Source organism: Microcaecilia unicolor, chromosome 3, assembly GCF_901765095.1.
Source record: "Microcaecilia unicolor chromosome 3, aMicUni1.1, whole genome shotgun sequence".
NCBI lineage: Eukaryota > Metazoa > Chordata > Amphibia > Gymnophiona > Siphonopidae > Microcaecilia > Microcaecilia unicolor.
Genome location: NC_044033.1, coordinates 241,069,970 through 241,097,923, shown reverse-complemented (window position 1 = coordinate 241,097,923; position 27,954 = coordinate 241,069,970). Strand labels below are relative to the sequence as shown.

The following is a 27,954-nucleotide window of genomic DNA, read 5'->3' as shown; positions in this document are numbered from 1 at the left end:
GAGTCCGTGGAGGTCATCCCCGATTCCCTCCGGTGGTCATCTGGGCAGTTGGGGCACTTTTTTGAGACTTGTTCGTGAAAAAAAAGGGTCCAAAAAAGTGACCCCAAATCGCAATAAAAATGCCTTTTTTTTTTGATTATCAGCTAAAGACGCCCATCTCTCCTTGGCCGATAACCACGCCCCAGTTCCGCCGTCACCACGCCTATGACACGCCCCCATCAACTTTACCCGTTTCCGCGACGGGTTGCAGTTGGAAACGCCCAAAATCGGCTTTCGATTATACCGATTTGGGCGCCCACGGGAGTAAAACGCCCATCTCCCGATTTGGGTCGCAATATAGGCATTTTTCTCTTTCGTTTATAATCAGGACAATGTGTTATCCTTAACTGTATTATAATGTATTACCGTGTGGTCCACATGAACATTCCAATCAAATTTATATTTATTGCTAAGTCAGAAGACAGAAGATTCATAAGGTTATATTTAAAAGAAACAACCTATATTTCATGATAAATGCAGATGTCAGGAGCAGATATCCCTTAAGGCTGAACTTCTGAGCAGCAGGATCCAACAGAGACCACATGATGTCCTCACATGTATTGGAGGTCAGTTAGAAATAGAGTGGCCACCTCACCATAAGGAGTACAATTTTGCTGTATTTCTTCATCCTTCTTGTGTGTAAATGCACAGGTCTAGTCTACTTCACTGCAGTTTAATACTTAATGTTTTCTGCCCATCATTCAAATTAGATAGACCATCAGGAACCATACAGAATCCCACGCCATGCACAACTGTAACATTTGGAGTGAGAAGAGCGAACATTATCACAGTAGAAGCTGTTTCATAACGTTAAAGATGGAAGCTCATCTGGTTCTGATTGTGTTGTTGCTTTGTGACATCCTGTGGAAGATGGCTGAGTGTCAGTGCACACTTGGAAACTACTTATCAATACAGCTAAGACCAGGTTACCATAGGGATGGGGAAATTGTGATCGGGGGACTTGTAACTGTAGAAACCTTTTACCCATATCATCATCCATCCTTCACAACTGTTCCCTCATTTGAAGGACAAGCCTAGTAAGTAGCATCCTGGTTTAGTTCCTATATGAGACAGGCTTGAGGGTTTTAATTTTGGTGGGTCACTGACATAAACTGTAAATATAGCCCGATGACATTTTACTAATTCTCTCACATTAAGTCTTAGTATTTTCCCTTTGAAATATGTCCTGGGGAAGAATGACCTGCTAAGATTTTCATCTGCTTTATCTGAGATTATTTTACACAACTAGATGTGTTGTTGATCTCAAGCCCTCATACCTTTTGGACAGGTAAAAATATATTGTTCCCTGGGTCCAATTTTTTTCAATCAACAGAGTGAAAAATGTTATGACAGTTTTAAATCCTGTGTAAATGTATTGTGAAAAGTGACCTCCCCCCATTTTTCCAAAGCAAGTTTGTATTCTGAAGTTTTCTTTTTCTAATGAATAGATATCCACCATACTCTCCATGAAAGAAACAATTCAAATCTTTTTTTTAAGTTCTCCCCTTCTTAATTCCTTTGACATCCTGTTAATATTCAGCTTTTCATTCCTTTGAAAATACTATTTGTTTGTACGTTATTGAAAGCACTTAAGTATCTGAAAACGCACATTTTATCTTCCTTTTGCTTTTCTTCTGTCGAGTGTGTCTTTAGTTCCTTCGGCCCCTCTGTCTCTGACTTATTCTTCAGACTATCCACCATTTTGCTCACTTTGGTATGAATTACCTCCATCCTAATTCTCCTTTCATGCATAAATTTACTTCAGCTGAGGTAACCACCTCCAAGGTAGATATCTGATCTTTAGCAACCTAGTAGCCAGAGCACCCCTGGCCTTTCACTCCCACTGTATCACCACAGCCTTTTGTGGTTCCCTTTCTCTCCACTGCTATCTGGAAAAATTGTGACACCTGACAGGAAGGGAAATAAACATGCCCAATGCAGCAATCCTTGGTGGAGACTATTTTTCGATGTGCACCAGTAGTTTGCTTGTCATTATTTTACTGTATCAAGAGTAAAGTTCTGCACCTGCATTAGAGCATTTTGTGCTGAAGTTCAATGCAACAGTCTAATGTACAGATGATTATATCCGACGCTTGACAGCACATAACCAGTGAAACCTAAAAACACACAATCTGTGCAGTAAGATTTAGGAACGTTATTCATGGGAATAGAGTTTTCAGGCACAGATGTAGTAACCTAAGGACTTTCTGTGCATTGTCTGCCATATTGCATAAAAGTCAACTATAGTTACCCATAAAAATGAATTTGATAACAAACTTTTCCATTAAAATAGACAAATTTGTTGAGGTTTAGTGGTCTTATCCCACCTCACCTCCTCTTTCTTTTCCTCCTTGTTCTTAACTCTCTTCCCTCCCTTCCCCTTCCCTCCTCTTTCTCCCCTTCCTCTCTTTTCTTTCTCCTCGCACTCTGGGCCACATCTTCACCTTAGGCTGATATGAACTTCAACCAACATTTCAAGCTGTTCCATCATGGGTCTGGCCTCATTTTTGTTACTGTAGATTGGGAATTTCCACTTGTACTTCCAACCATGCTGTCTCCCCTGATACCACTTCTTCACCCTACCTCCTTTGGCTCCTGAACAATCTTGGTTGGGGAGTTTATATTATTGGTTCAGATGCATATAGATAAGCAGAGAAACAGTGATGCTAAAGTCCAGTGATTATATGGGTCTGTGCATGTTGGTAGGATGTGCATTTATCTGCTGTGGCCTGAGGGCATGGCTGAAGAATAGAAAAAAATATGGGAGGAAGGAGAGAGAGGAAAGAAATGCAGTTAATTTCTGCTAAACCTGGAACATGCATGTTTTTGACTTTGTTGTCAGACTAATATGTAGAGATTGTAACAAACAATGCTTCTAACCCTAATCCTAAACCTTTTTCACTCTTGTCTACTACTAATGTCTGTGGTTCTGTATCTTATAGTTTGATGCTAATTTCATATTTTAATTATATTTATTGTCCTTAAAGTCGTGTACCATTGAACTATTACAACTTCCTGGCCTTTGTGTCTGCGGTGGAGGAGATTAACAACAGCTCGGAGCTCTTACCCAACCTCACACTGGGATTCCACATTGAGAACCCTTTTGACAACTTTTTCTTAATGTATAGAGCTGCCATGAATATATTTTCAGGAATGGACACTGGGATCCCAAACTACAGCTGCAAAACATCTGGTCCACTGTTTGCTATTATTGAAAGTCTCCCACCTGAGCATTTGAGCCAGTTTTCCAGCCTGTCCGGTTTATACCACTATCCACAGGTCATGGATCATCCTTGATTTTACTTCATTCGCTCTTCTATAATCTGGTTCAAACTTTATGAACAATGCGATTAATGTGTATAATGAATTATTTGAACTTGTGAATGTAAAATTATTAACTCTCAGTGTAATAAGAATTCTGAGAGGAAAATTCTTCGCAAGTAATGATTTTTTTAATAATAACTAAACTAGTGGGGAGTTTTAAGCAGCAGTTTCATTATAACTATTAATTTTCCTGAAAGAAACAAACCAAAGTATCAGGTAGCCTGGCTTCTACTTCCTGGATGCAAAGGCAAATTGCTCTAACTGATCCCAAGCCAAAAGAATAAAATAGTCATACAACTTTTTTGTGGCAAACAAGATGCTGACTGACGATCCTATTCCAAAGAATGGCAGTTGCTACAAGGTGGGTAGATTTATTCTTCTAACGCTGATTCTAGCCAACAAATTCTCCAGATGGTGAGCCTCATATGTGAGCCTCGAATTAAAGCCACCGTAATATAGAGGGATCATTGAGAAAGTCCAGTGTTTAGGAAAGTCTTATAAATCTTGTAGGTCTTGCCCTGAATGGCTACAAAGAGAATGTATACCCCTTAGTTTAGTGGTAAAACATTACCATTTGTTTCCCACAGGTTGGGACAAATTGGTGTATTGCCTGGCACAAAAAGTTATATGCCTGTTTCTTTTATTCTCCTTGAGCTTGAGGTCAGTAAGAGATACTTTCCTTTGTTTTCAGGAAGTATAATTCAGGCTGATGCCCCCTCTCACCAACTCTCTTCAACCTAATGATGATACCTTTAGCCAAACTCCTAGCCAATCCAAACTTCAACGCCTACATATACGCAGACGATGTCACGATTTACATCCCGTTCAAACATGATCTAAACGAAATCACCAACAAGATCAACCAAAGCCTCCAAATCATGCACTCCTGGGTGGATGCATTTCAGCTAAAACTTAACGCAGAAAAAAACACAATGTCTTGTACTCACCTCACAACATAACACAAACAACTACTCCACCATAACCACACCATACTGTTCTCTTCCCCTCTCACAAAATTTAAAAATTCTTGGAGTCACCATTGATCGAAACCTCACACTCGATGCCCACGTGAAGAATACGACGAAAAAGATGTTCCACTCCATGTGGAAACTCAAAAGAGTAAAACCTTTCTTCCCGAGATACATCTTCCGTACCCTGATACAGTCATTGGTAATAAGTCATCTGGACTACTGCAACACACTATATGCTGGCTGCAAAGAACAGACTATCAAAAAACTCCAAACAGCCCAGAATACCACTGCTAGACTCATATTTGGAAAAACTAAATATGAACGTGCAAAACCCCTAAGAGAGAAACTTCACTGGCTCCCACTTAAGGAATGCATTGCGTTCAAGATCTGCACGATTGTGCACAAAATCATTCACGCAGACTCACCAATCTACATGCTAAACCTCGTGGACCTGCCTCCTAGAAACGCTATAAGATCATCCCGCAAATTTCTCAATCTGCACTTCCCCAGCTGTAAAGGACTAAAAATACAAGCTGACACATGCCACTACCTTCTCTTACATGAGCACGCAATTGTGGAATGCATTACCTACAGCCCTGAAAACTATTGACAAAATAACTAACTTTCGCAAATATCTGAAGACATATCTCTTCAACAAGGCCTACAAAGAGAACCCATAGCCTTACTAAACTACCTCAACCCACCTAGTTATGAAAGTCCACCTCTATACTTACCTGCCCAACACTTTACTTCTCTCTTCCCTTACTTAATCCTTGTATATTACTAATTGTATCTGATATCCTGGTATGACTATGTCATAACAAAATTCTGTAAGCCACATTGAGCCTGCAAATAGGTGGGAAAATGTGGGATACAAATGCAATAAATAAATAAATAAATAAATAAATAATTTGTTTTATTTGGGAAAATTTATTAATTGATATAAAATAGAATTTGTAAGAAAACTACTTCTAATAAAACATTATAAACTGGCTTTGATTCTGCTGAACCAGGTTTAGTTCCCACTGTAGACCATTGTGACCTTGGCAAGTCACTTAATCTTCCAGTTCCACAGGTAAAAAAAACATATATTGTGAACCCATAGGCCCACTAAAGAAAGTACCTGCATATTGGTCTACAGTTTATATATCATGCCTAAAAAAATTGGGTCTGAAAAAAAATATGCCTAGGTGTATTCTATAAACTGTACAAAATTTAGGCGTGGTTTATAGACACACCTAAATCTAGGTGTAGTTTATAGAATACACCCAATGCCTATTTTCTGTCACTAGATGTAAACTTAGTGTAAATGCCAACGCCTAATTACTCATGCCACGGGCATATTCTATAACACTGCACATAATTTCAATGAATGCCCATGACCTGCCCATCCCTCTTCCATTGCCATGCCTCCTTCTCAGATCCGCATCTTAAAATATATGCTCATCTCTTTTTAGAATATGTCTAGACCGTTGTGCATATAAATCCTAATTAATGCCAATTAATGTTAATACTTGCTTGTTAAGTTCATTTATTAGTGCTGATTGGCTTGTTGGCTATATATGTTGCATGTGCAAATCCAGAATGCAACTGGATTTACACACGCAATTTAAGTCGCACTATATAGAATTGGTTGGATAATGTGTACAGTGCTGTGTATGTCTAGTAGTACTATAGAAATGATTAGTACCAGAGAATCATTACTTACGAGAAACTATATCTCTGCTTTCCTATTGTTAGCAAATAGTATTAATCTGAGACCGAGGCAGGTGGAAATAATTCCCTAGGCACTGCTCTTCCTGAGTTGCTTGGAGACTCTCTTTGAGTGAAGAAACAGTTTCAGGATGGGGCAGGCCAGACTTTTAGGGGTCTCAGCATCCTTGCTTTCCTTCAGTAGGGTCTAGACAAAGGGTGATTACTGAACTCCTTGAAAGGTCCTGGTGGTGGCCTAAGGTTGCCACAGTGTGGAGGGGAGGAGGGGGCAATTGGTGAAATATTGGTGATGTACAACTGTTTCATTAGGAAAGGAAATGATTCCCATAATTCTTACATGAAACAAACTATCAAAATGATTCTATTGAATGCAACAACTGGTGCATTAATCCTAAAATAGGAAAGCCCTAAGTCCCCAAATGGTCTGTCTGTCTCTAACTCTCTATAATGACAAAGGAATCAGCTCAAAGAGGAGCTAGCAGCAAAAAAAGGAAATCTCCCCTCCATTAAGACTCCTGATCATTTACCAGCACTCCCAGAAAGAATGAACTGATCCAGGAATAGATGGATCACAGTGGGCTCTGGTAGATTATAATCTGTGACAGAAATACCCACGCTCCCAAATGATAATACTATAATATATTTTTGCTGCATTAGAAAATTGTGAGAATCATGTATTGGAACCCAAATTCTTGCCAGAAATGAGGAAAGATAAGAGCATTAGTATTGCCATACAGGGACAGACCGAAAGTCCATCAAGCCCAGCATCCTGTTTACAACAACGATCAATCCAAGTATCAAGTATCTGGCAAGATCCCAAAGCTATCTGAACCCTGCTAAGCTAACTGCTTTTACTACATTCTCTGGCAAACAATTTAATTACACGTTGAGTGAAGATATATTTTCTACAACTTGTTTTAAATCTAGTACTTTGTAGCTTCATTGTATGCCCCCAAGTCCTACTATTTTTGGAAAGAGTAAACAAGCGATTCATGTCAACCCATTCCACTCCACTCTTTATTTTATACACCTCTATCATATTTCTCCTCAGCCGTCTTTTCTCCAAGCTGGTGCCCTAGCCACTTTAGCCTTTCCTCATAAGGAAGTTGTCCCACCCCCTTTATCATTTTGTCACCCTTGTCTGTACCTTTTCTAATTCCACTATATCTTTTTTGAGATGCGGTGACCAGAATTGCACACAGTGTTCAAGGTGCAGTCATACCATGAAGTGATACCAAGGCATTATAACATCCTCATTTTTGTTTTCCAACCCTTTCCTAATAATTTCTAACATTCTATTTGCTTTTCTTAGCCACCGCTGCACACTGAGCAGAGAGTTTCAACGTATCATCAACAACGACACCTAGATCCCTTTCCTGGTCGGTGACTCCTAATGTAGAACCTGGCATCATGTAGCTATAGTTCGGGTTCCTCTTTCCCACATGCATCACTTTGCACTTGTTCACATTAAATGTCATCTGCCATTTGGATGCCCAGTCTTCCATTCTCGTAAGGTCCTCTTCCAGTTTTTCACTATTCTCTATTCACTATTCTTTGCACTTGTTCACATTAAATGTCATCTGCCATTTGGATGCCCAGTCTTCCATTCTCGTAAGGACCTCTTCCAGTTTTTCACTATTCTCTTGAGATTTAACAACTTTGAATAACTTTGTGTTGTGAGCAAATTGAATTACCTCACTAGTTATTCCCATATCTAGATCATGTCAGGGGCGAGTTAAAAGTGGGATCTGGGCGTTCCTAACACCTGGACATTTTTCTGCCATAATGGAGCAAAACAAAAACATCCAGGGCTGTAAGTTGGACGTTTTGCTGTAGACCAGTTTTATTAATGAATAAACCACAAAAAGTGCCCTAAATGACCAGATAACCACTGGAAGAAATCAGAGATAACCTCCCCTTACTCCCCCAGTGGTCACTAACCACCTCCCTCCCAACCCCCCCCCCCCCCCAAAAAAAAAGTGATTAAAAACATTACTTTCTAGTCTCTATGCCAGCCTCAAATGTCATACCCAGCTTCATCACAGCAGTATGTAGGAATGGATCCTCAGAAGCTTAGCCAAAATTGGGTGGCGGACATAGGCGTAGTTTGACTGTTTCATTTGGGGGGGCAAAGAATGGGCAGAACATATTAGCATATCATTTGCATATATACAGTACATATGCAAATGAATATGCTAATATGGAGGACGGAATTGAAATTTACAGGCAAAATATCACAGATGCACATTTCAAACAGCTGACACATTTCAATTAATAAATTATGAATAAAATACTTTTATCTACCTTTGTTGTCTAATCATTTAGTTTTTCTATTCGCTTTGGTCCCAGTGTCTTCTGTTTTATGCAGTGTCTTCTTTCCAGTAGGCTTCCCTCTGCTCCCCACCCTCCCAGTCCCATCCATCTCTTGCTCCTTCCCTCTGCTCCCCACCCCTCCCAGTCCCATCCAACTTCTGTTCCTTCCCTCTGCTCACCATCCCTCCGTCCCATCCATCTTCTGCTCCTTCCCTCTGCTGTGCCTGACCTCTCCCAATCCCATCCATCTCCTGGTCCATTCCTCTGTACCCCAACCCTCCCAGTCCCATCCATCTCCTGGTACATTCCTCTGCTCCCCACCCCTCCCAGTCCCATCCATCTCTTGCTCCTTCCCTCTGCTCCCCACCCCTCCCAGTCCCAACCATCTCTTGCTCCTTCCCTCTGCTCCCCACCCCTCCCAGTCCCATCCATCTTCTGTTCCTTCCCTCTGCTCACCATCCCTCCGTCCCATCCATCTTCTGCTCCTTCCCTCTGCTGTGCCTGACCTCTACCAATCCCATCCATCTCCTGGTCCATCCCTCTGCTCCCCACCCCTCCCAGTCCCATCCATCTCTTGCTCCTTCCCTCTGCTCCCCACCCCTCCCAGTCCCAACCATCTCTTGCTCCTTCCCTCTGCTCCCCACCCCTCCCAGTCCCATCCATCTTCTGTTCCTTCCCTCTGCTCACCATCCCTCCGTCCCATCCATCTTCTGCTCCTTCCCTCTGCTGTGCCTGACCTCTCCCAATCCCATCCATCTCCTGGTCCATTCCTCTGCTCCCCACCCCTCCCAGTCCCATCCATCTCCTGGTCCATTTCTCTGCTCCCCACCCCTCCCAGTACCATCCATCTTCCCTCTGCTCCCCACCCCTCCCAGTTCCATCCATCTTCCTTCTACTGCCCCCCCCCCCCCCGCGAGGTCCAAGATGGTGACTCCGTTTACCCCCTCTCTTCCTCCCTCTCTCCGGCACAGGCAACAGTCTTCAGCTTTTTCAGCGTTCCTGGCAGCGGTAGCGATGTACATGCTGCCTTCGGTCTGCCCCGGAAGCCTTCTCTTCAAGTTCCTGTTCCCACCTATGCGGGAACAGGAACTTGAAGAGAAGGCTTTGGGGCAGAGCCGAAGGCAGCGTGTACATTGCTACCGCTGCCAGGAACGCTGAAAAAGACTGCTGCCTGCGCCGGAGGGAGGGAGGAAGAGAGAGGGGTAGACGGACACGCTCCTCTCCATCCGCTTGGCTTCCCTGCCCTCTCTGTCTGCGTCCCGCCCGAAAGGAAATGACGTCAGAGGAAGGCGGGACGCCATGCTTATGTATATGCTCTGTAATTTTGTTCTTTCAATAGTTTCTACCATTTACCCAGCACTGACATTTGAAATTTTACGGATCAACTCTGGAACTCTTTTAAAAAATCACTGTTACATTGGCCGCTTTCCAATCTTCTGGTACCATGCTTGATTTTTAAGATAAATTATATATTACTATGCTCTAAGTATTTGATATGTGAATGAAATGTGATATTTTCATGACAAAGGTGCTGTTAAATCCAATCTTTTATTTTCAGCAGATCAGTTACACCTCAGGAAATCTTGTCATGAGCAACACGGCTAAGTTTCCTTATTTCTACCGGACTGTTCCCAGTGCGCTGCACATCTGTGCTGGGATAGTCAAACTTTTGAAGCATTTTGGCTGGACCTGGGTTGGTATCATTGCATTTGATGATGAAAACAGCATGAGGGCTGTGCAGATCCTGAGAGAAGGAATTGAGCAGAGTGGAGGTTGCATTGAATTCATAGGAACCTTCAGTCAGTCTACTTCACTCAGTCTTCAAAATGCAGATAATATTTTTAGCACTTTCAATACATCTTCAACTAAAGTGATTATTTTGTATTGTAATAAAGACTACAAAGAGCTTATAAGACACACACCCATTTGGGAAGTACCAGGAAAGGTCTGGATCATCACAGAAGAATGGGGATTTTTGTTCCCCTCATACAGTGTTGATAGGAAAAACACCTTAACTTTTACTGTCGCAAAGAGGACTATTCCAAGCTTTCACAGGTTTGTCCGTGAGGTGAATCCTGCCATGTTTCCTAATGATTCATTCACAGAGATGTGGTGGAAGGACCTGTGTAACAACCAGTGCCCCAAGAGCATCCAAAGATCCTGCAACAATGATTTATTTTACTTCTTACACTGTGACAGTATAAACTCTGGGAATAGTTATAATATATACAACGCTGTGTATGGCCTGGCACATGCTCTGCATGACATGATCACTTCTGGTTCTAGAAATACTGCCCTATGGAGTGCAGAAAGTGAGCGATTTTTAGATTTTCTGTCATGGAAGGTAATGCTTTATGTTAGAAGAATGGTATTTTCAGAAAGAAGTGATGGTATATGATTGCACAGTGTGAAAGGGAAGCAGCATGCAGTGAATTCTATATGATCACGTTCCTTATATATCTACTATAATAATTTGCACCTCCAACGTTCTGAAGCTGACTGCCAGGATGTTGAATCCCGGTTCGTAATATCTGAAGCCTTCCGGTGACGTCACCATGTTGCCTGGGAAACCGCGATGCGTCTCAAGCACAAGGTGCCAACGGACTCAAACAGAAAATCTACAGTAGCTGAGTCCTGCCCGCTGCACACAAACACACTGACAGAGAGGGGGCCTGAACAGCACCAACGTATGCACAATCTGCCCCCAATGCACTCACACCGCCACACACCCGCACTACGAATTTGCACCAGTTTACATGGTGAGCAGACAGATTGAAACCAAAAAGCAGCATCACTCCCAACCTCTCTGCTTCCTTCCACTCCTGTTGTCCAAGTTCCATGGGCCACGATGGCCCTACTGGCGTTCGATTTCCATGCTCCCCTCTCCTTCGATGTCCATGCCCCCCTCTCCTCCCATTTCCGCTGGCCAGCACCTCCCTCCCTCTGTCTCTGTGGCCTCCGACAGCAAGGAGGACGTGTGTGGGTGCCCCAGCCCTTCGTACGTGGCAGCTGCTGTTTAAAAAGTTTTACCTCCTGCTCGGGGCAATAGTGAAGTCCAGCAAGTACAGACGCCGCTTCAGACAGGCTGTGGTTTCGAGGGGGGAGGGGGAGGAGGAGGGGGGGGAGGAGGAGGGAGAGGGAGGGGGGGAGGGGGTGATGAGGAGGGGGCCCTGGAACCTTGCTAGCGCCCATTTCCTTTCTGTTGGAAACGGGCTTCTTTTACTAATATTTATATATTTATTTATTTTTACATTGTAAACCACTTTGACTCATTGCAGAAAGGTGGTATATCAAGTCTTTTAACTATTAAACAGGCGTTTCATGTCCAACATTACAGACATGCAGCTAATTACAAAGATAAAAGCACATATAAAAACTACATGAGCAATATTTATCCTGCGGCTGTCAGCTTTTTTAAAATACTGATTGCTATGAGTTGAATTAGATCTGGATATTATGTATTGGGATTAACCCAGCTGAAAATACTTAACTTTCGGTGGCCTGAGGACCTGGATATTATGTTAGGCCATCTGATACTCAGTACCAGTACCAGATTACCTCCTTCTGAAACAGGTTACGAAACTGGGGACCTTTATCCGGGGTATGGGATCTGTCTGTGGCTGTCTGTTGTGCTAAAAGGCTGGAAGAAAAGAAAAGCTTTGAGGACTGCATGATAAGATACTTCTCCAGATACGTTATTTTTGGGGCATGCCTACCTATCCTCTGGAACTGTGGAATTATGTTTGCTAATAGAATGTTATGAGATTAAAGAGGATGCTTCTAAGTTTTGCATTTTTGCATGAAAGTGTGGGGCAGCTTTTTTCAATAATGATTTTTTTCTCTCCCCTTTTTTTGGAGAGTTGTTTCTCACTATTAGTTTTACATCTCATTGTATTGGGCTGATTAGAGAAGCCCTTTTAGGGTTTGTGTAATGTTATTTCATGTTGGGTATTTGAAATCAGCCCTGGGCAGTTGAGGTTTAGTTGTTTAAAGTTCATCTTTGAGTAGTCGTGTCCTCTTTTTAAATTTCTTTAGGCAAAGTTATTTTGGCCATATTCAAGAATGCCATATGTGGATTGCAGAATTATTACTATTTGATGTTGAACTACCAGTAAATGTTCACTGATATAACTGATGTTTTGCCTGAAATGTTTCTTAGTATATACAAACAAAATTTTGGGATAAGAAGGTCATTTTTATAAACTTCAAAAATAAGCTCCACATTAATGTTGCTTCAAAATGAAAACATGTTCGTAAAATCAGGAGCAGATTGGATGTGCTTGAAGTTAGGAGTTTATACCTGCAGTGAGCTTCACTAATACAAATGTTTCTCGTTTTCATTAGCTTCATCATTATCTGAAAAACCTCCACTTTAAGAACGTTCTGGGTGAGGAAATCTTTTTTGATGAGAATGGTGATCTTGCCATTGGATATGATATTATAAATATTGACATTCTACCCGATGGGACATGGATTAAAGAAATTGTTGGAAGTTATAACTCTTATGCTCCTCCAGAGCAGGAATTTACCATCTATGAAGAGGCGATCATGTGGAAGAGCACATTCAATGAGGTCAGATTTAAATTCAATTTGAGCTCCTCGCTCTGGAATTTAAGGCCTTTCAGTTTGTGTAGCACAATGTCCACCCCCCCCCCCCCCTTTACCTCACTGCTCTCATTTCTCCTTACACCCCTTAGTGCAAAAGTCCAAATGGGGATGTGGCCATGGAAAGGACAGGGACAAGTGAGGGGCATTCCTATAAATTGCATGTGATTTTATAGAGTATCTGCATTTGTACGTCTAACTGCCATCAGTTGGGTGCCAGCATTTACACCAGACTTTAGCAGGTATAAATGCACACCCAAAGTTAGGTGTAGAATGTACACTAAGCTAATATTCTGTAAATGTCAAGTCATGCAAAGTGCCTTTTACAGAATACTGGCATATAGCACATATTATTTCAGTGCTTATCTTTAAGAATATAAGAATATCCCTACTGAGGCAGACCAATTGTCCATCGAGCCCAGTATCCTGTTTCCAGCCATGGCCAATCCAGGTCACAAGTACCTGGCAGAAACCCAAATAGTACTGTAACCCTATGGGTTAAAATTGAAAAGATTACCTGGCTCCTTCTAGATCTGGTTTAGAGACAGTGAGCAGCAGTGCAGTGAAACTAAGTCCGTGTGCATGCGCTGAGTGTTCCACATGCTGATGGAACTCTCAGGAGAGTGACAAACAGCTCAGGCTGGCAGTTGGGAGGTAAGAGAGAAGCTGTACAGACATATGTTAGGGATCTGTGAACAGCGGAGACAGAAAATCTGTTTTGGGGGATCTTTTAAAGTTGTTGTTGATGTTGAGTGCGGAGAGGGTGATCTAGACTAATTACTTAACTTGAAAAGCCTGTCGCGATTTTAGGGGCTTTTAGACAGGCGACTGATAGCTGCTTGAAAGGCTGTGGTGTTAGAAATAAAATAACACAATAAATCCTACCAGGATATTAATGTTTCGATGAGCTAGGAAGACGGGTTCATCTAATAAGGTGTAATAGTTAATATTGTCCACAAAAGTGCTGGCTGAAGTGTACTTTAAAATTCTATTAAACCAAATGGGCTTCAGGAGGAGTTTGAAAAGTGAAACGCTGCACTGAAGTTTTAAATAAATGTTTATTAAAAGGAAAATACTAATTACACTGAACTTAGGTGGCAGTGTATGAACAAAACAGCTGGGAGTTATTTAACTCCCAGAGAATTTCATGTTTCCAGTAGTTTTGAAGGAATCTACCTCCAATACTCCTTAAATTAATTGTGGGAGGGAAAGTATAGGGATTACAAATTATACTTTCTTTTACTGGGGAAGTTAGACAGGAAAGGTTAAAATAGCCTTTATGCATAATGACTTGATATGTTCACATAGTTAGCATTTGGTTTTTTTTTAGTTTGTTAAAGAATAGTGTAGTAGGTGCCCGAAGTCCTGATTCCTGGCCAGAGGTCATCGCTACATTATATGGTACCCAACGATAAAAGAAAGAAGAAAATACAAGAAAGCAGGAAAAAGTATCCTTTAAACCCTTTTGCACGCTTGAGTGGGACTGCAAAGGACTGTCAGATTTAGTGAAATTTGATTGTTTAGCAGTTCTACAAAAGCTCACCTGAGGTAATCGTAGGGTGAGCAATCATATCCAGAGGTGGGGTCACAGTACTAAGATTCTATGCTATCAATCCCAGGGCAAGCAGTGGCTTCGCCATGTCTATCTCAATAGCAGACAATGGGCTTTTCCTCCAGGAACTTGTCTAAACCATTTTAAAGCAGAGCTCCGCTAACCACTTGCCTCAAAACACCTAGCCACCTGCCTGGGGCTACCCTGCGGCCACTTAGAGGATCTATCTCCAGCACAGCTCTGGTCCACCTGAATCTGCCGCTTGTGCTGTACACTAGCACCCTCCTCCCACCGACTGGGTCACAACCGCCTCTGGGCGAGTCTTCCACTCTGAAATTAGTTTAGCTCACAGAATATGTCAGCCTAACTTTAAATAGATCAAATAACATTATTTATTAAGATTTATTTACCACCTTTTTGAAGGAATTCACTCAAGGCGGTGTACAGTAAAAATAAATCAAACATGAGCAACAGACAATTACAGCAGTAAAAATATTCAAATAACAATAAAGTATGGCATAGAGGGGCATAATCGAAAGATCGTCCAAGTACGAATTAGGACGTTCTTACGAAAGCGTCCAAAATTAAACATGTATAATCGAAAAATAGTATGGGCGTTTTTCGATAATCGATTATCCCTGTAGCAAAACAATCAAATGAGGAGCGCATAAGCGTGACTAAATTGGGCGCCCTAACACGGTCGATTATTGCAGGTGCAAACAACCAAATCAGAAAGTGTGTAAAAGAATGTACATAGGTGTACCGCAAGTACAGTACATGTTGTTCTGGCCATCCAAGTACGGGAAAATATGAGGAACTCTTATATGCGTCAACTACAGAAAAATCATGCTGCTCCACCCATATATTCCTTATATGTGCCCATCTGCATGTCCGGACCTGCATGCACTGTACACCTACTGAACATGCAGCTATATGCATATTGTGTATATGTGAAAAGGGTTGGGTGCTTCATACTCATCTATATAAGGCACGTTCCGCACGCATAACAACCAGGCATGTGCACGTCAAAGACGTCTATGCTTACGACGGCATCCACGTGCTGATAGGGCCATATATGGGATGGTCATCCATATATGGAGCTGTGCATGAAACGACGTCCCTCACGCAAGGTCGTCTTTATAAGGCACTTGTTTTCCAACACGTGGAAAAATGGCACAGCGACGTGAGCCGAACTTCGGCCAGGAGGAGAGCCTGCTGCTGGTGCGCCTCTGCCTAAGGCACCAGCACAGGCTCTTCGTGCAGCATCACCACCTGCCCCCCAGGCTCCAGGCCATGCGAGCCTGGTCCCGCATTAGGGACAGGCTTGAAAGGTAAGGTTTTCGGCCCCCCCCTCCCCTCCTGTACCTACACATATAACAGCTCCGTCATCAATGTTACCACCAGTAACTGGAGTGTGCATGCAAGGATAATGAGTAATATAGGAACATGCACAATCACTAATAAAATGTATGTTCTTGAAAGGACGACCATTCCCACATCCCTACAAGAATGTATTTCGTTATGTATTTATTTCTTGCCTGTGAACCCCACATTTTCCCACCCCTCTTTGCAGCCTCTATGTGGCTTAGAACACATCCGAATAGTGGAAACATGATACCAATTAAACGTTTACCATACTTTATAACATGGTAATGATAGCACATATAAAGTAGTTTTACAACCATAAATTATAATGCATACAAACGGTACTTTCTGGCCTCATGGCCACCTCTATGGCATCATCTGCATAGGAACCAACTCGGTGGCTGCTATGGGTGCTTGAGCACCCCCAATATAAAATAATGCCTTATATGTATGGAGGGAGGGGTGATTTCTACTGGGGGTTGCACCCCCCAAAATGGTAAAAAGGTGGCTCCTATGATTCAGTACCAATGGAGGTGGTCCCCCCCAACACTGTTGACCCTCTCTCTCTCTGCTATTTGAATAACAAATCAATGTGTGCAGAGGACAAAAAGGACCATCCCCCCCCCTGACCCCTGCTCTACAAACTTATATCTTACAGACGCTTCGGAGTGCACCGGGACCTTGAGTCCCTGAAGAGGCGGTTCCGCCGTGTGAAGCGGGAGAGGCCCGAGCTCATCCGGGCGGTGCGACGGTACCTCAGGGCTCGGCGTAAGTATTCAAAAACAGGACACCTGTACAGATTTCTAAATACACTTCTTGAATAATGCGAATGTGCTGTACAATATCAATTCCCATGTGGCTAATAGCCAACTAGTAAGTAATAACATATCTGTCCCAGATCAAGGATGCAGGTTGCAGGGGTCCTCCCATGAGTGTGGCTGCAACTTCCAACGACCATCACCCCGAGATGAATGAGATGACATGCCTCACTTTACTATTCCCCTTTCTGGGGTGGCTGAATATTGTGTCCTGGTAGACCTGCCTGAGGCCCTACTTTTAGTGGATGTCATGGCCTAACTCACATAAAAGTTTTGTGCTCAACACCCTTCCCACTGCCCCCCCCCCACCACCAATAAAACCAACAACAACTGCCCATCAACCCCTCGTCACATCTCACAATGCAAACATGCTGGTCAGCAATGAATGTGGTATGGCAACATGTCTTGTGTGGTGTGTGTCAGAGGAGGTTCCAGGGTTCTTTGTCATGTCATCTGATGCATCTCATTCCCCATGGGCATAGGCCACGCCTTACCACACCGTGGCCCATCCCCTGCCTCAGGCCACCCAGCTACTGCACTATGCAAGCCATGTTGTATGTGCTGATCTCAATCACACTTCTTTTACATACACAGGGCTCCACCACCAGCAAGCGGAGCGCGTTGATGAGGAGGGCCACCACCTGCAGGAGGAGGAGGAGCCAGGCCAGGAAAGCCACCTGGAGGAGGAGGAGGAGGAGCAGGAGCACGATCCAGGCCAGGAAAGCCACCTGGAGGAGGAGGAGGAGCAGGATCCAGGCCAGGAGGCCCACCTGGAGGCGGGGGAGGAGGAGGAGTCATCGGGCTCGGAGGAGGGGGGTCCTTGTAGTAGATGAGGACTATATGGAGGCCCCCTCCCCACTTGTACCACAAGCAGAGCCCTCTCCCTCCCCTCGGCCATCCCCATCCCCTGCGGCAGCTCCATCACCTGCCCCACCGCCTTCCCCTGGGTCTGCTCCATCCCCTGGGCCTGCTCCAACCCCTGGGCCAGCTCCAGCCCGTGGCCCACCTCCAGCAGCCCTAGGCGCAGGTGCCATGATGCGCCTCCTGCAGCAGCTGGTAGATGGCCAGCAGCAGCTGGTACATGGCCAGCACCAGCTGCTGCAGGAGGTCCGAGCCCTACGGCAGGGCAATGAGCAGCTCCAGGGCCCACTAAGCAGCTGGGGCTGCTCATTGCCTATTTTCCCATCACCAAACTGTGCCTATTTCCTTCTGTCACCTCTGTGCTCTAGTGAGTGTGGGCCACATGCATTCAACTGAAGGAGTCTGTAATGGGGGTCATAAAGCAGTTCTACGCAGTCTAGCAAGTCAGTAGTAACACAACACATGCTGAAATGTTCTTCAATTTAACAATTATACAACAAACAGCTTGTCCACAAAGTTGTGAGCGGTGTCCTTCTCTTGGCTGATCGTCCACCACCTCTACCCAGCTGCCTGTGGGGCTCTCTCTTTCGCACCGGTGTCAATTCCATTCCTCCTCACCATCTCTTTGCTGGGTCATCAGGTTGGGGGCCATGCCAATGTATATGAATGCTGAAAGACAAAAGTGGATTATTTGCACCAACACAGTTCCTCACTCTTGTGCTATACAGGTGATCACTCAGTGGCCTGCAAGGCCAACACCCTACACCAGCAGGACTGCCTCAACCTCCACTGCCTGTAGCAGCAGTCCAGCCTCTACATCCACCCCCTGCAGCACCAGCAGTCCAGCCTCTGCCTCCACCCCCTGCAGCACCAGCAGTCCAGCCTCTGCCTCCACCACCTACACCAGTCCAGCCTCTGCCTCCACCACCTGCAGCAGCAGAACCTGCAGTAGAGGCTCATCCTCCACCAGCACCACCAGCAGAGGCTGCACCTCCAGCAGCGGATGACTTTGGTGAGGAGGAGGATGCATATAGGGGGCCAGCTCCTCGCCAGAGGCCATCCAGCCAAAGGAAGCAACTCCTGCAGCTGGCCACAGAGTTGCTATGCCACAACGTGCGCTTGGAGGAGTACCGGCAGCAGAAACTAGACCTGCAGCGCCAAGCACTGGAGGCACAGCAGCAAGCCCACCAGGAACTCCTCCAGGCGCAACGCGAAGGCCACCAGGAGGTGCTCCACGCACAACACCTAGCCCAGCAGGAGGTGCTCCAGCAACTCAAACGGCTGGAGCAGAGCATCGAACACCTGCGCCCTCAGGTCACAGCACCTACTCCAGCCATGCTGCTGGAGCAGGGCCTGCCATCAACTTCCTCCTCCACTGACCACCAACCACCAGCTAAGAGGTGGGCATTGCGATCGTCCACCTCCGCACCCACCCTGCAGCACCCACCAAACCTGCTCCCATTCTGGGTCCTGTGGCCAGCCTACAACCAACAAGGTGGCCGGATTTCCACAGCGCAGCCGAAGCCGAAGCCGCAGGCTGCTGTGGGGATACGGAGGAGGACACTGGGAGCAGCACCTCAGAAGAGTGTGAACAGACTTCTCGTGCAGCACCAGCTGCAAAGGAAGGCCGTGGGAGGGGTAGGAGGGGACGGGGGAAGGGGAAAGTGATGGCACATGCTGTAGGGTGAGGGTTGGTGGGAGGGGGGTGGTGGTGGTGGGAGGGGGGTGGTGGGGGGGGGGGGGGTGAACACAGGAACACATGCAATTAATATAAATAAATGTACACTTACTTTCACCGAAAACTTGTTTCAATGAGTCTTTGTCTTGCTCTTACGCCAAGCTGGTAAGCATTGAGCTCTGCTCTGTGGGCTGGGGGTGGAGGGGGCTCCTCTTCCTGCTCATCTGGGGCCTCTTCCGGTGGTGGCTGTGGCTCCTCTGGGAGAGGCTGTCCTCTGCGCTGGGCCAAATTGTGCAACATCGCAGCATGCCACAAAGATCTTGGCCACCTTTTCTGGACTGTAGAGCAGCTCTCCTCCAGACCGGTCCAGACAGCGGAACCGGTTTTTCAACAAACCAAAGGTCCGCTCAATGATCCTCCGGGTGCTGCGATGTCTCCTGTTGTAGGTTTCTTCTGCCCCTGGTTGTGGGTTGATCAGGGGGGGTCATGAGCCATGTCCTCTGCGGGTAGCCTCGGTCACCTTTGCAGAAAAGCAGAATGAGATAGATTAGTGTGTATTGCTTGGAGCAGGTACAGGGGGGGAGGGGGGATTTGGATAGTGGGTTGTGGAGTGAGGTGGAGGAAGGCAGGGCGGAGGGTTGCCCAGTGGAGGAGGTATAGTATGGGTACATGCATGTTGCACTTACCTAGTACTCATCCACCAATGAACTCCCCTCGCTCGAACCTGCGGAAGATGCCCAAGTGCTGTAGGATGTAGGCATCGTGGGTGGACCCGGGGTACCTGGCACACACGTCTAAAATCTCCCCCTGGGCATCACATACAACTTGCATGTTCATAGAATGAAATGCCTTCCTATTTCTGTAGGTGGCTTCGTGTGCCCGGGGGGGTCTGAGGGCTTCATGTGTGCAGTCTATCACACCGATGACTGAAGGGAATCTAGCAAGAGCATAGAAGGCAGCCATGTTGTTGTGCAGGGCCTGGGAGGTGGTGGGGAAAGTGATGTAGTGTGAGGTGTGAGTTAGAAAGGCATCCAGGAACTGGGTGAGACAGTGTGAAATAGAAGCCTGGGTGAGCCCTGTTAGCAGCTAATACTGATTGAAAACTCCCAGTGGCCAGGACAGAGAGAGAGAGGAAGTGATTTTGAGGTGGGCAGGGATGGGGTTATTCCTACATGTCTGGGGCTGAAGGAGGGGTTTCAGCTGCTCACACAGCTGAATAATGGTGGCCCTATCAAACCTGAACCTTGTTAGACACTGCTGCAGGGGCTTAGCCACGGGTGGGCCTGGGTGGGCCCATGCCCACCCAGTTTTGGTTCAGGCCCACCCAGCAGTGGAGGCAGCGGAGCGGAGGGAGCAGGCTGAGCTCCGATCCCGCATCTGCCTACCTCTGTCTCACGGCAGCACTTCCCAAACGCTGCCCACCGCCGCCACGATCGCAGGATTTACCTCCCTCCGTCTCAGCACTCAGCAGCAGCGGTAGCGAATCATACACGCTGCCTCCTTCTAACCCGGAAGTGGCAGAGGGAGGCAGATGCGGGAACGGAGCTCAGCCTGCACTGTAAATTTTTTTTGGGGGGGAGAAGAAGGCTCCGGGCGGGCAGGTGGAATCGCAGGACATGGATGGGAGCGGGAGGGTCGAGAGGAGAATCGCTGATGGCTGGAGGGAGGGGACAGGGGAGAAAAGAGAATTGTTGGGTATGGTATAGATGGATAGAGGGGGGCAGGGGCAAGAACAGAATTGCTGGGTATGGCTGGATAGGGGCAGGGCAGAGAGGAGAATTGCTGGGTATGGTATAGATGGATAGAGGGGGGCAGGGGCAAGAACAGAATTGCTGGGTATGGCTGGATAGGGGCAGGGCAGAGAGGAGAATTGCTGGGTATGGATGAATGGAGGGGGCAGGGGAGGGAAGAGAATTGCTGGGGATGGATGGATGGATGGAGGGGACAAGGGGAGAGAGAAGAGAATTGCTGGGTATGGATGGATAGAGGGGGCAGGGGAGAGAAAAGAATTGCTAGGTATGGATAGCTGGAGGGGAGAGGAGAGTTGCTGGACATGCATGGATGGAGGGGAGGAGAGAGGAGATAGGAAGGTTGCTGGACATGGGTGTATGAAGGGGAGGGCAGGGGAGAGGAGGGTTGCTGGAGATGGATGGAAGAGAGGGAAGGGAGAGAGAAGAAATGCTGGACATGGATGGAGGGGATGGAAGAGTGAGGAAGGAGATGAGGGAAAAGGAAGAGAGGAGAAAAACTGCACATGGATGAAGAAAATAGGCAGAAGCTGGATCCACTGGACAGTCAAGTCTGCGGAGGACCCAGCTTTTACTTATGGATATAGAGCAAGAAATGAAGAAGAAAGGAGGAAAGTAAAGAAATAAATGGAAAGGAAGCCCTGAAAACGGAGTTAAGAGGACAGATAGCAGCAGAATCAGATACTGGGCCAGCATGATCAGAAAAACAGTCACCAGACAACAAAGGTAGAAAAAAATCATTTTATTTTCATTATAGTGTTTGGAATATGTCCACTTTGAGAATCAGGTGCTCAACATTAAAAGTTTATATTTATTTACTTATTTACTACTACTATTACTACTACTACTATTTAGCATTTCTATAGTGCTACAAGGCATACGCAGCGCTGCACAAACATAGAAGAAAGACAGTCCCTGCTCAAAGAGCTTACAATCTAATAGACAAAAAAAATAAATAAATAAAATAAAGTAAGCAAATCAAATCAATTAATGTGAACGGGAAGGAAGAGAATTAAATTGGAACCTGGGATCATTTATTTTTTTTTCCTGGAGAGAGTAATGCATTGACCCCCCCAGGCTCTCTCCCCGGCTATAGCCAGCTCTGCAATTTTGAGGGGAGGTGCACAGGTGGATGGGGGGGTGCAGAGGTGGACCGGGGAAAGAGCCTGTTGTTAAACATTTACCAGCACACCACTGTCTAGTGCCCACCCATCCAACCTGTTGGCCCACCCAAAAATTGACTTCTGGCTACGCCACTGCACTGCTGGTCAGTGAGTTGTAGGAAGGTGGTGCGGGGCCTAAACACTCGGGGCTGTGAATACCTCCTGCGGTGGGTGGCCTCTTCCTGTAGCATGCATGCCACAAGTGCATTAAGTGCATCCATATCCCCACCACCAGTGCAAGTATTAGTACTAGTAGTCAAACACCAACACACACAGATCTCTCACTTCCAGCCACCATGCCCTCTGGCCACTCACTCGCCAAACAGTACAAGAACACAGAGACAAATGGAGGTCATGGAATAGAGTATACACTTGGGAACAGTGAGTGGGGAGGGATAGGGGGAGGGGAAGGAGGCGATGGAGCAAAGGAGTAGGAGTAGGGAAAGGTCAAAGGGTAAGACACAAAAGAGACAGGGCACACAGACGAACGTAACAGGTACTCAACACGTTCGGCTTTCTCTCTGCAACCACCAATTCAGCTCTTCCACCAACGATCTCGCCACTCTCCAACTACACACAATCGCTAATGGGTCTAAAGACAATTTCCCCCTTGCTCTGGTCGCTTTTATTTCGGGTCCAACATATTACGCCCGTGTTCCCGCTCAACCAGAGCCATTTCGCTATCCGTTATACGTTGTACACGACCACGTCGTATCACCGCCCCTAACACGCCCCCGACACGCCCCTTATTTGGGCGTTTTTAAGTGAACGTAGGAGCGACATGGCCGCACTGAAACGTTTGTTTCCATTATATTGATTTAATCGTTTTTGGGAGATAAATGTCTATCTCCCGATTTAGGCGTTTTTGTCTTTCGATTATAAGCTGGATAGTATACTACTTACAATGTCAACACAATACGTAATAGAACATTTTAGAGGAGTTAGAAAATAAGGTGACTAATTTAAAGAAAGTTACACATGAGGCAAGAGAGATGGTTAAATATTATCTCAGCTAGGGTAGGAGTGGATAAACACGTCCTGCTGCAGTATGTGCAGCCCAAGTCACTCCTTGTGTGTGTTTGAGTGAGACTAATAAGTTAGTTATTTCTTCCATTAAAGGACTTCTTGAAGAGCCAAGTTTTCACCTGCTTCCTGAAGTAGAGATAGAGGGGCATTTTCAAAAGAAACATGTAAAACAGAATTTGGACGTTTTACAAAGACGTCCAAATTCCAAACAGGAAAGAAGGTCATTTTTAAAAAAGATGGATGTCTGTTTTTTGTGTTCGAAAATACTATGGACGTCCTGTGATTTGGACGTCCTTTTTTTTTGGTCCATTTTTGAACAAAAGATTTCCAGAACAGAGGAGGAGTGGCTTAATGGTTAGTACAGCGGGCTTTGATCATGGCAACATGGGTTCAGTTCCTACTGCTGCTCCTTGTGACTTTGGGCAAGTCAAATGCACAAGTAGCATTTTTGGATATGACATCTAAGTCTGAATTTGGATGTTTTTTTGTAAAATGTCCCTACTTGTTACACTGCACCACTACTAGACTACATAAGTACATAAGCACTGCCACGGGACTACTCCAGGGACCTGCATGCTATTCTAATGGACCTGAGTATAACATCTGAGGCTGGCATAGAGGCTGGCAAGTAATATTTTTAATCACATTTTTTGGGGGTGGGAGGAGGATAGTGACTACTGGGAGAGTAACAGGAGGTGATCCCTGAGTACTTCCAGTGGTCATTTGGGGCACCTCTTGTGTGGTGTAGAGGAGTGGTTAGTGCAGCAGACCTTGATTCTGAGGAAGTGGGTTCAATTCCCACTGCAATTATTCACTATAAAAATAGGTCTATCTCAAAATGTCTAAGTTTTAGTCTTGGACGTCTTTGTTGTGTTCCATTATTGCTGAAAGATGTCCATGTCTTAGGAACACCCGAGTCCCGCCCTAAACACGCCCCTGGCAGACCCTCTTGAGATTTGGACATCCTTCTGATGGTCTTCAGAGAAAGACGTTGAAAAAGAGGTTTTGATAATACTGATTTGGATGTTTCTGTGAGATAAATGTCCAAATGCTGACATATGTGTCACATTTTGGATGTCTATCTCTTTTGAAAATGAGCCTGATAGTCTTGTGTTAAATTTAGACCTGTTATTTCTGCAGTGCAATGTAATATCAATGGGTGAGTTATCTGGACAGTACCTGAATTGTATTGATAACTGTATAACATTAGGTCTTGTTCCTGGAACACCCTTGCTGCATCCTTCACGTCAAGATAAATTTGGCCAAAATATATCCATTTGAGAAAGCAACAAGTTTAAACAAAAAATACTTAGTGTAGCTGAATGAAACTCACTCTGGATAAATGAGTTGGCTACATGATTAAAGAAACAAAAATACTTATACAGTGAGCAACCAATGGTGAGCAGATCCATGAGGTAAATGTTCAGTCTTTGAGGTAGAAAAGTAGGCTACAAAGATATAACCTAAAGTCCTTTTCTCATAGCAAAAGTCTTATATGGGGATGGAGAATTCAGAGTTATTTGAGGAAGCAAGGTATTTTCTCCTACTCTTAATCAAACTATTTAGGGTGACCAGCACAGAAACATTGCTCAAAGCGGTCTCCAATCAGCCTGAATGACTGATTCCAGATCAAACCTATTTCATATTATTTATATTTCCAAACAAAATACAGCTCATACAGACTTCCATATTCTACTGGGTAGCTTGGCAATGAGCTGAAAAACTAAATGGGAAAATTGGCTCATGTTTAAACAGAAAAGTCATAATCCAGTATTACCTCAAGTTAATTAGTTTCTTCTCAATCCTCAGACACCTCCAGAGTTCAGATGCAGCCCGGGTTGCCCTCCTGGGTTCAGGAAATTAACCAGGGAAAGAGAGCCCGTCTGCTGCTATGACTGTATTCCCTGTCCAGAGGGAGAAGTCTCCAGCCAAAATGGTTAGTGATTTCATGCTATAATGTGAAAGGTTCATATTAGGCCCTTATTCAGGCTTTATTGAAGACCTGACATGGGCCAGCAAATATGCATGCACTCCTGCCTTTTCCAAAACATCAACACAACTGATCTGGACGTCTCAATTGCAATCTCAATATTCTTTGAAAATTGGGTCTTCAATGTCCTAATCCAAAAATATGAGCTGGATACCGCTAGCAAAACTAATCACACCCCGATTGGATAAGACATATGGAATTCTTTAAAAGCATCCATTTCAGGTGCAAGTACTTCTAAGGAATAATGCATGATTTCATTTCCAGGAAGATCATCATTCATTATTTGTGTAATATTTATTTATTTATTTATTTGTTACATTTGCATCCCACATTTTCCCACCTATTTGCAGGCTCAATGTGGCTTACATAGTACAGTAGTGGTGTTCGCCAGTTCTGGCATGAACAAATACAAGGTGTTATTATGGTAGAATAAGGTTCATGTAAGGTAGGTATAATGGGAAATTTAGGGAGGAAGAGGGAAGTTGGGGTGTGTCCATTCTGATCTTTGGTTTTGTTGTGTTGCAGGTACTGAGGCTTTTATGTTGGGTCAGTGGGATATGCCTTTCTGAACAGGTGTGGTTTTAGTTCTTTCCAGAAATTTTGGTGGTCGTACGTAGTTTTTACTGTTTTTGGCAGTGCGTTCCATAGTTGTGCACTTAAATAGAAAAGGCTGGATGCAAACGTTGATTTGTATTTGAGTCCTTTGCTGCTTGGGTAATGAAGATTTAGGCATGTTCATGCTTATCTTGTTGTGTTTCTAGTTGGCAGGTCTATGAGGTCTGTCATGTATCCCGGGGCTTTGCTGTAGATAATTTTATGAACCAGGGTGCAGATTTTAAGAGTGACACGTTCTTTGATTAGGAGCCAGTGCAGTTTTTCTCGGAGGGGTTTGGCGCTTTCAAAACATGTTTTTCCAAATATAAGCCTGGCTGCTGTGTTTTGAGCTGTCTGAAGTTTCTTTATAATTTGTTCTTTGCAACCCGCATAGATACCGTTGCAGTAATCTACATGGCTCAGTACCATTGATTGTATTAAGTTCCGGAATATTTCCCTCGGGAAGAATGGTTTCACATGTTTAAGTTTCCACATTGAGTGGAACTTTTTTTTATGGTGGATTTCACTTGGTTCTCTTTTGAGAGGTTCCGGTTGATAGTTACTCTGAGAATTTTCAGGCTGTCTTCGATAGGAAGGGTATAACCTGGAATGTTTATGTTTGTGGGTTTGTATGTGTTGTATTGGGATGAGATGATGATGTGTTTTTTCTGTGTTGAACTTTAATTTGAATGCATTTGCCTATGAGTCCATGATGTTCAAACTGAGCTTGATTTCATTGGTGATTTCTGTCAGATCATGCTTGTATGGGATATATATTGTGATGTCATCTGCATATATGAATGGGTTAAGGCCTTGAATGGATAGTGGGGTCATCATGAGTTTGAAGAGGATCGGTGATAGTGGTGATCCTTGCAGTACTCCACAGTCTGATTTCCAAGTTGATGATATGTTTGTGCTAGCTTTCACTTGATATGTTCTTGTGGTTAGGAAACCCTTGATCCATGTGAGCATATTTCCGCTAATACCGAAATCATCTAGGAGTCTTAATAATATATTGTGATTGACCATGACGAAAGCACTGGACATGTCAAATTGTAGGAGAAGTATACTTTTACCCATTACTATTTCCTGCTTGAATTTAGTTAAGAGAGTAAGTAGTACTGTTTCGGTGCTGTGTAGGGGGTGGAATCCTGATTGTGATTTGTGTAGTATTGTGAATTTGTCTATGTAATCATTAAGTTTGCTACTGTATCTCATTTTGAGACAAGCCTTACTATTAAGGAAAAGTTACTGTCCTATAACTGATGCTATTTGTGAAATAATGGGACAATATATTTCATTCTCAGATATAGACACTTGTACGAAATGCCCAGAGGACCAATGGCCCAATCAGAATAAAGATGCCTGCATCCCAAAAGTGATATCCTTCCTGACCTATCAAGAGCCTCTGGGGATAACTTTGACTTCCATCTGTATTTTCTTAATTCTTATTAATACTGTCATTTTGGGGATCTTTATTCATTACAAAGACACCCCCATAGTGAAAGCCAACAACCGAGACCTCAGTTACATTCTTCTCATCTCCCTCATGCTCTGCTTCCTCTGCTCCTTGGTATTCATTGGCCATCCTGACAAAGTGACCTGTATTCTCCGATACACTGCCTTTGGGATCAGTTTCTCTATCGCTCTCTCCTCTATATTGGCAAAAACTACCACTGTGGTCATGGCCTTTCATGCCACCAAGCCTGGAAGCAAGCTCCGGAATTGGATGGGTTCCAGGATTTCAATTTCTGTAGTCCTTTTCTGTTCCCTTATTCAAACTGTTCTGTGTCTTGCCTGGTTATTCACTGCTCCCCCATTCCCATATCTTAATATGAAATCAGAAATTGGAACAATACTAACTGAATGTAATGAAGGGTCAATATTTGCATTTTACTGTGTTCTGGGTTACATGGGATTTCTGGCTGGTATCAGCTTCGTCGTAGCTTTCCTAGCACGAAATCTGCCTGACAGATTCAATGAAGCCAAGTACATCACCTTCAGCATGCTGGTGTTCTGCAGCGTCTGGATCTCCTTCATCCCAACGTACCTGAGCACCAAGGGCAAATACATGGTGGCAGTGGAGATATTTGCTATCCTGGCCTCCAGTGCTGGACTTATGGGTTGTATCTTTTTCCCTAAGTGCTACATTATTCTGCTGAGACCTGAAAGGAACAGCAGAAAATGCTAATAA

The 27,954-nt window shown here is 44.5% G+C and overlaps 1 protein-coding gene across 1 annotated transcript; it reads left to right on the top strand.

The window, feature by feature from the left end:
- The first annotated feature begins 855 nt into the window (after positions 1–855).
- LOC115464506 (vomeronasal type-2 receptor 26-like) lies at positions 856–27,951 on the top strand. Its single transcript, XM_030194872.1, has 6 exons — positions 856–1,076; positions 3,027–3,318; positions 9,919–10,704; positions 12,705–12,932; positions 24,986–25,112; positions 27,068–27,951. Exons 1-6 carry the CDS (start codon positions 856–858, stop codon positions 27,949–27,951), a joined length of 2,538 nt encoding a protein of 845 aa, XP_030050732.1.
- The last annotated feature ends 3 nt before the right edge of the window (positions 27,952–27,954 follow it).

Bases quoted from the DNA above. Each gene is read 5' to 3' on its own strand.
- LOC115464506 (XM_030194872.1), top strand. From the start codon at position 856: ATGGAAGCTCATCTGGTTCTGATTGTGTTGTTGCTTTGTGACATCCTG. The intron at 10,705-12,704 runs GTAATGCTTTAT...CGTTTTCATTAG, and splicing joins TAGATTTTCTGTCATGGAAG to CTTCATCATTATCTGAAAAA. The intron at 25,113-27,067 runs GTTAGTGATTTC...TTTCATTCTCAG, and splicing joins AGAAGTCTCCAGCCAAAATG to ATATAGACACTTGTACGAAA.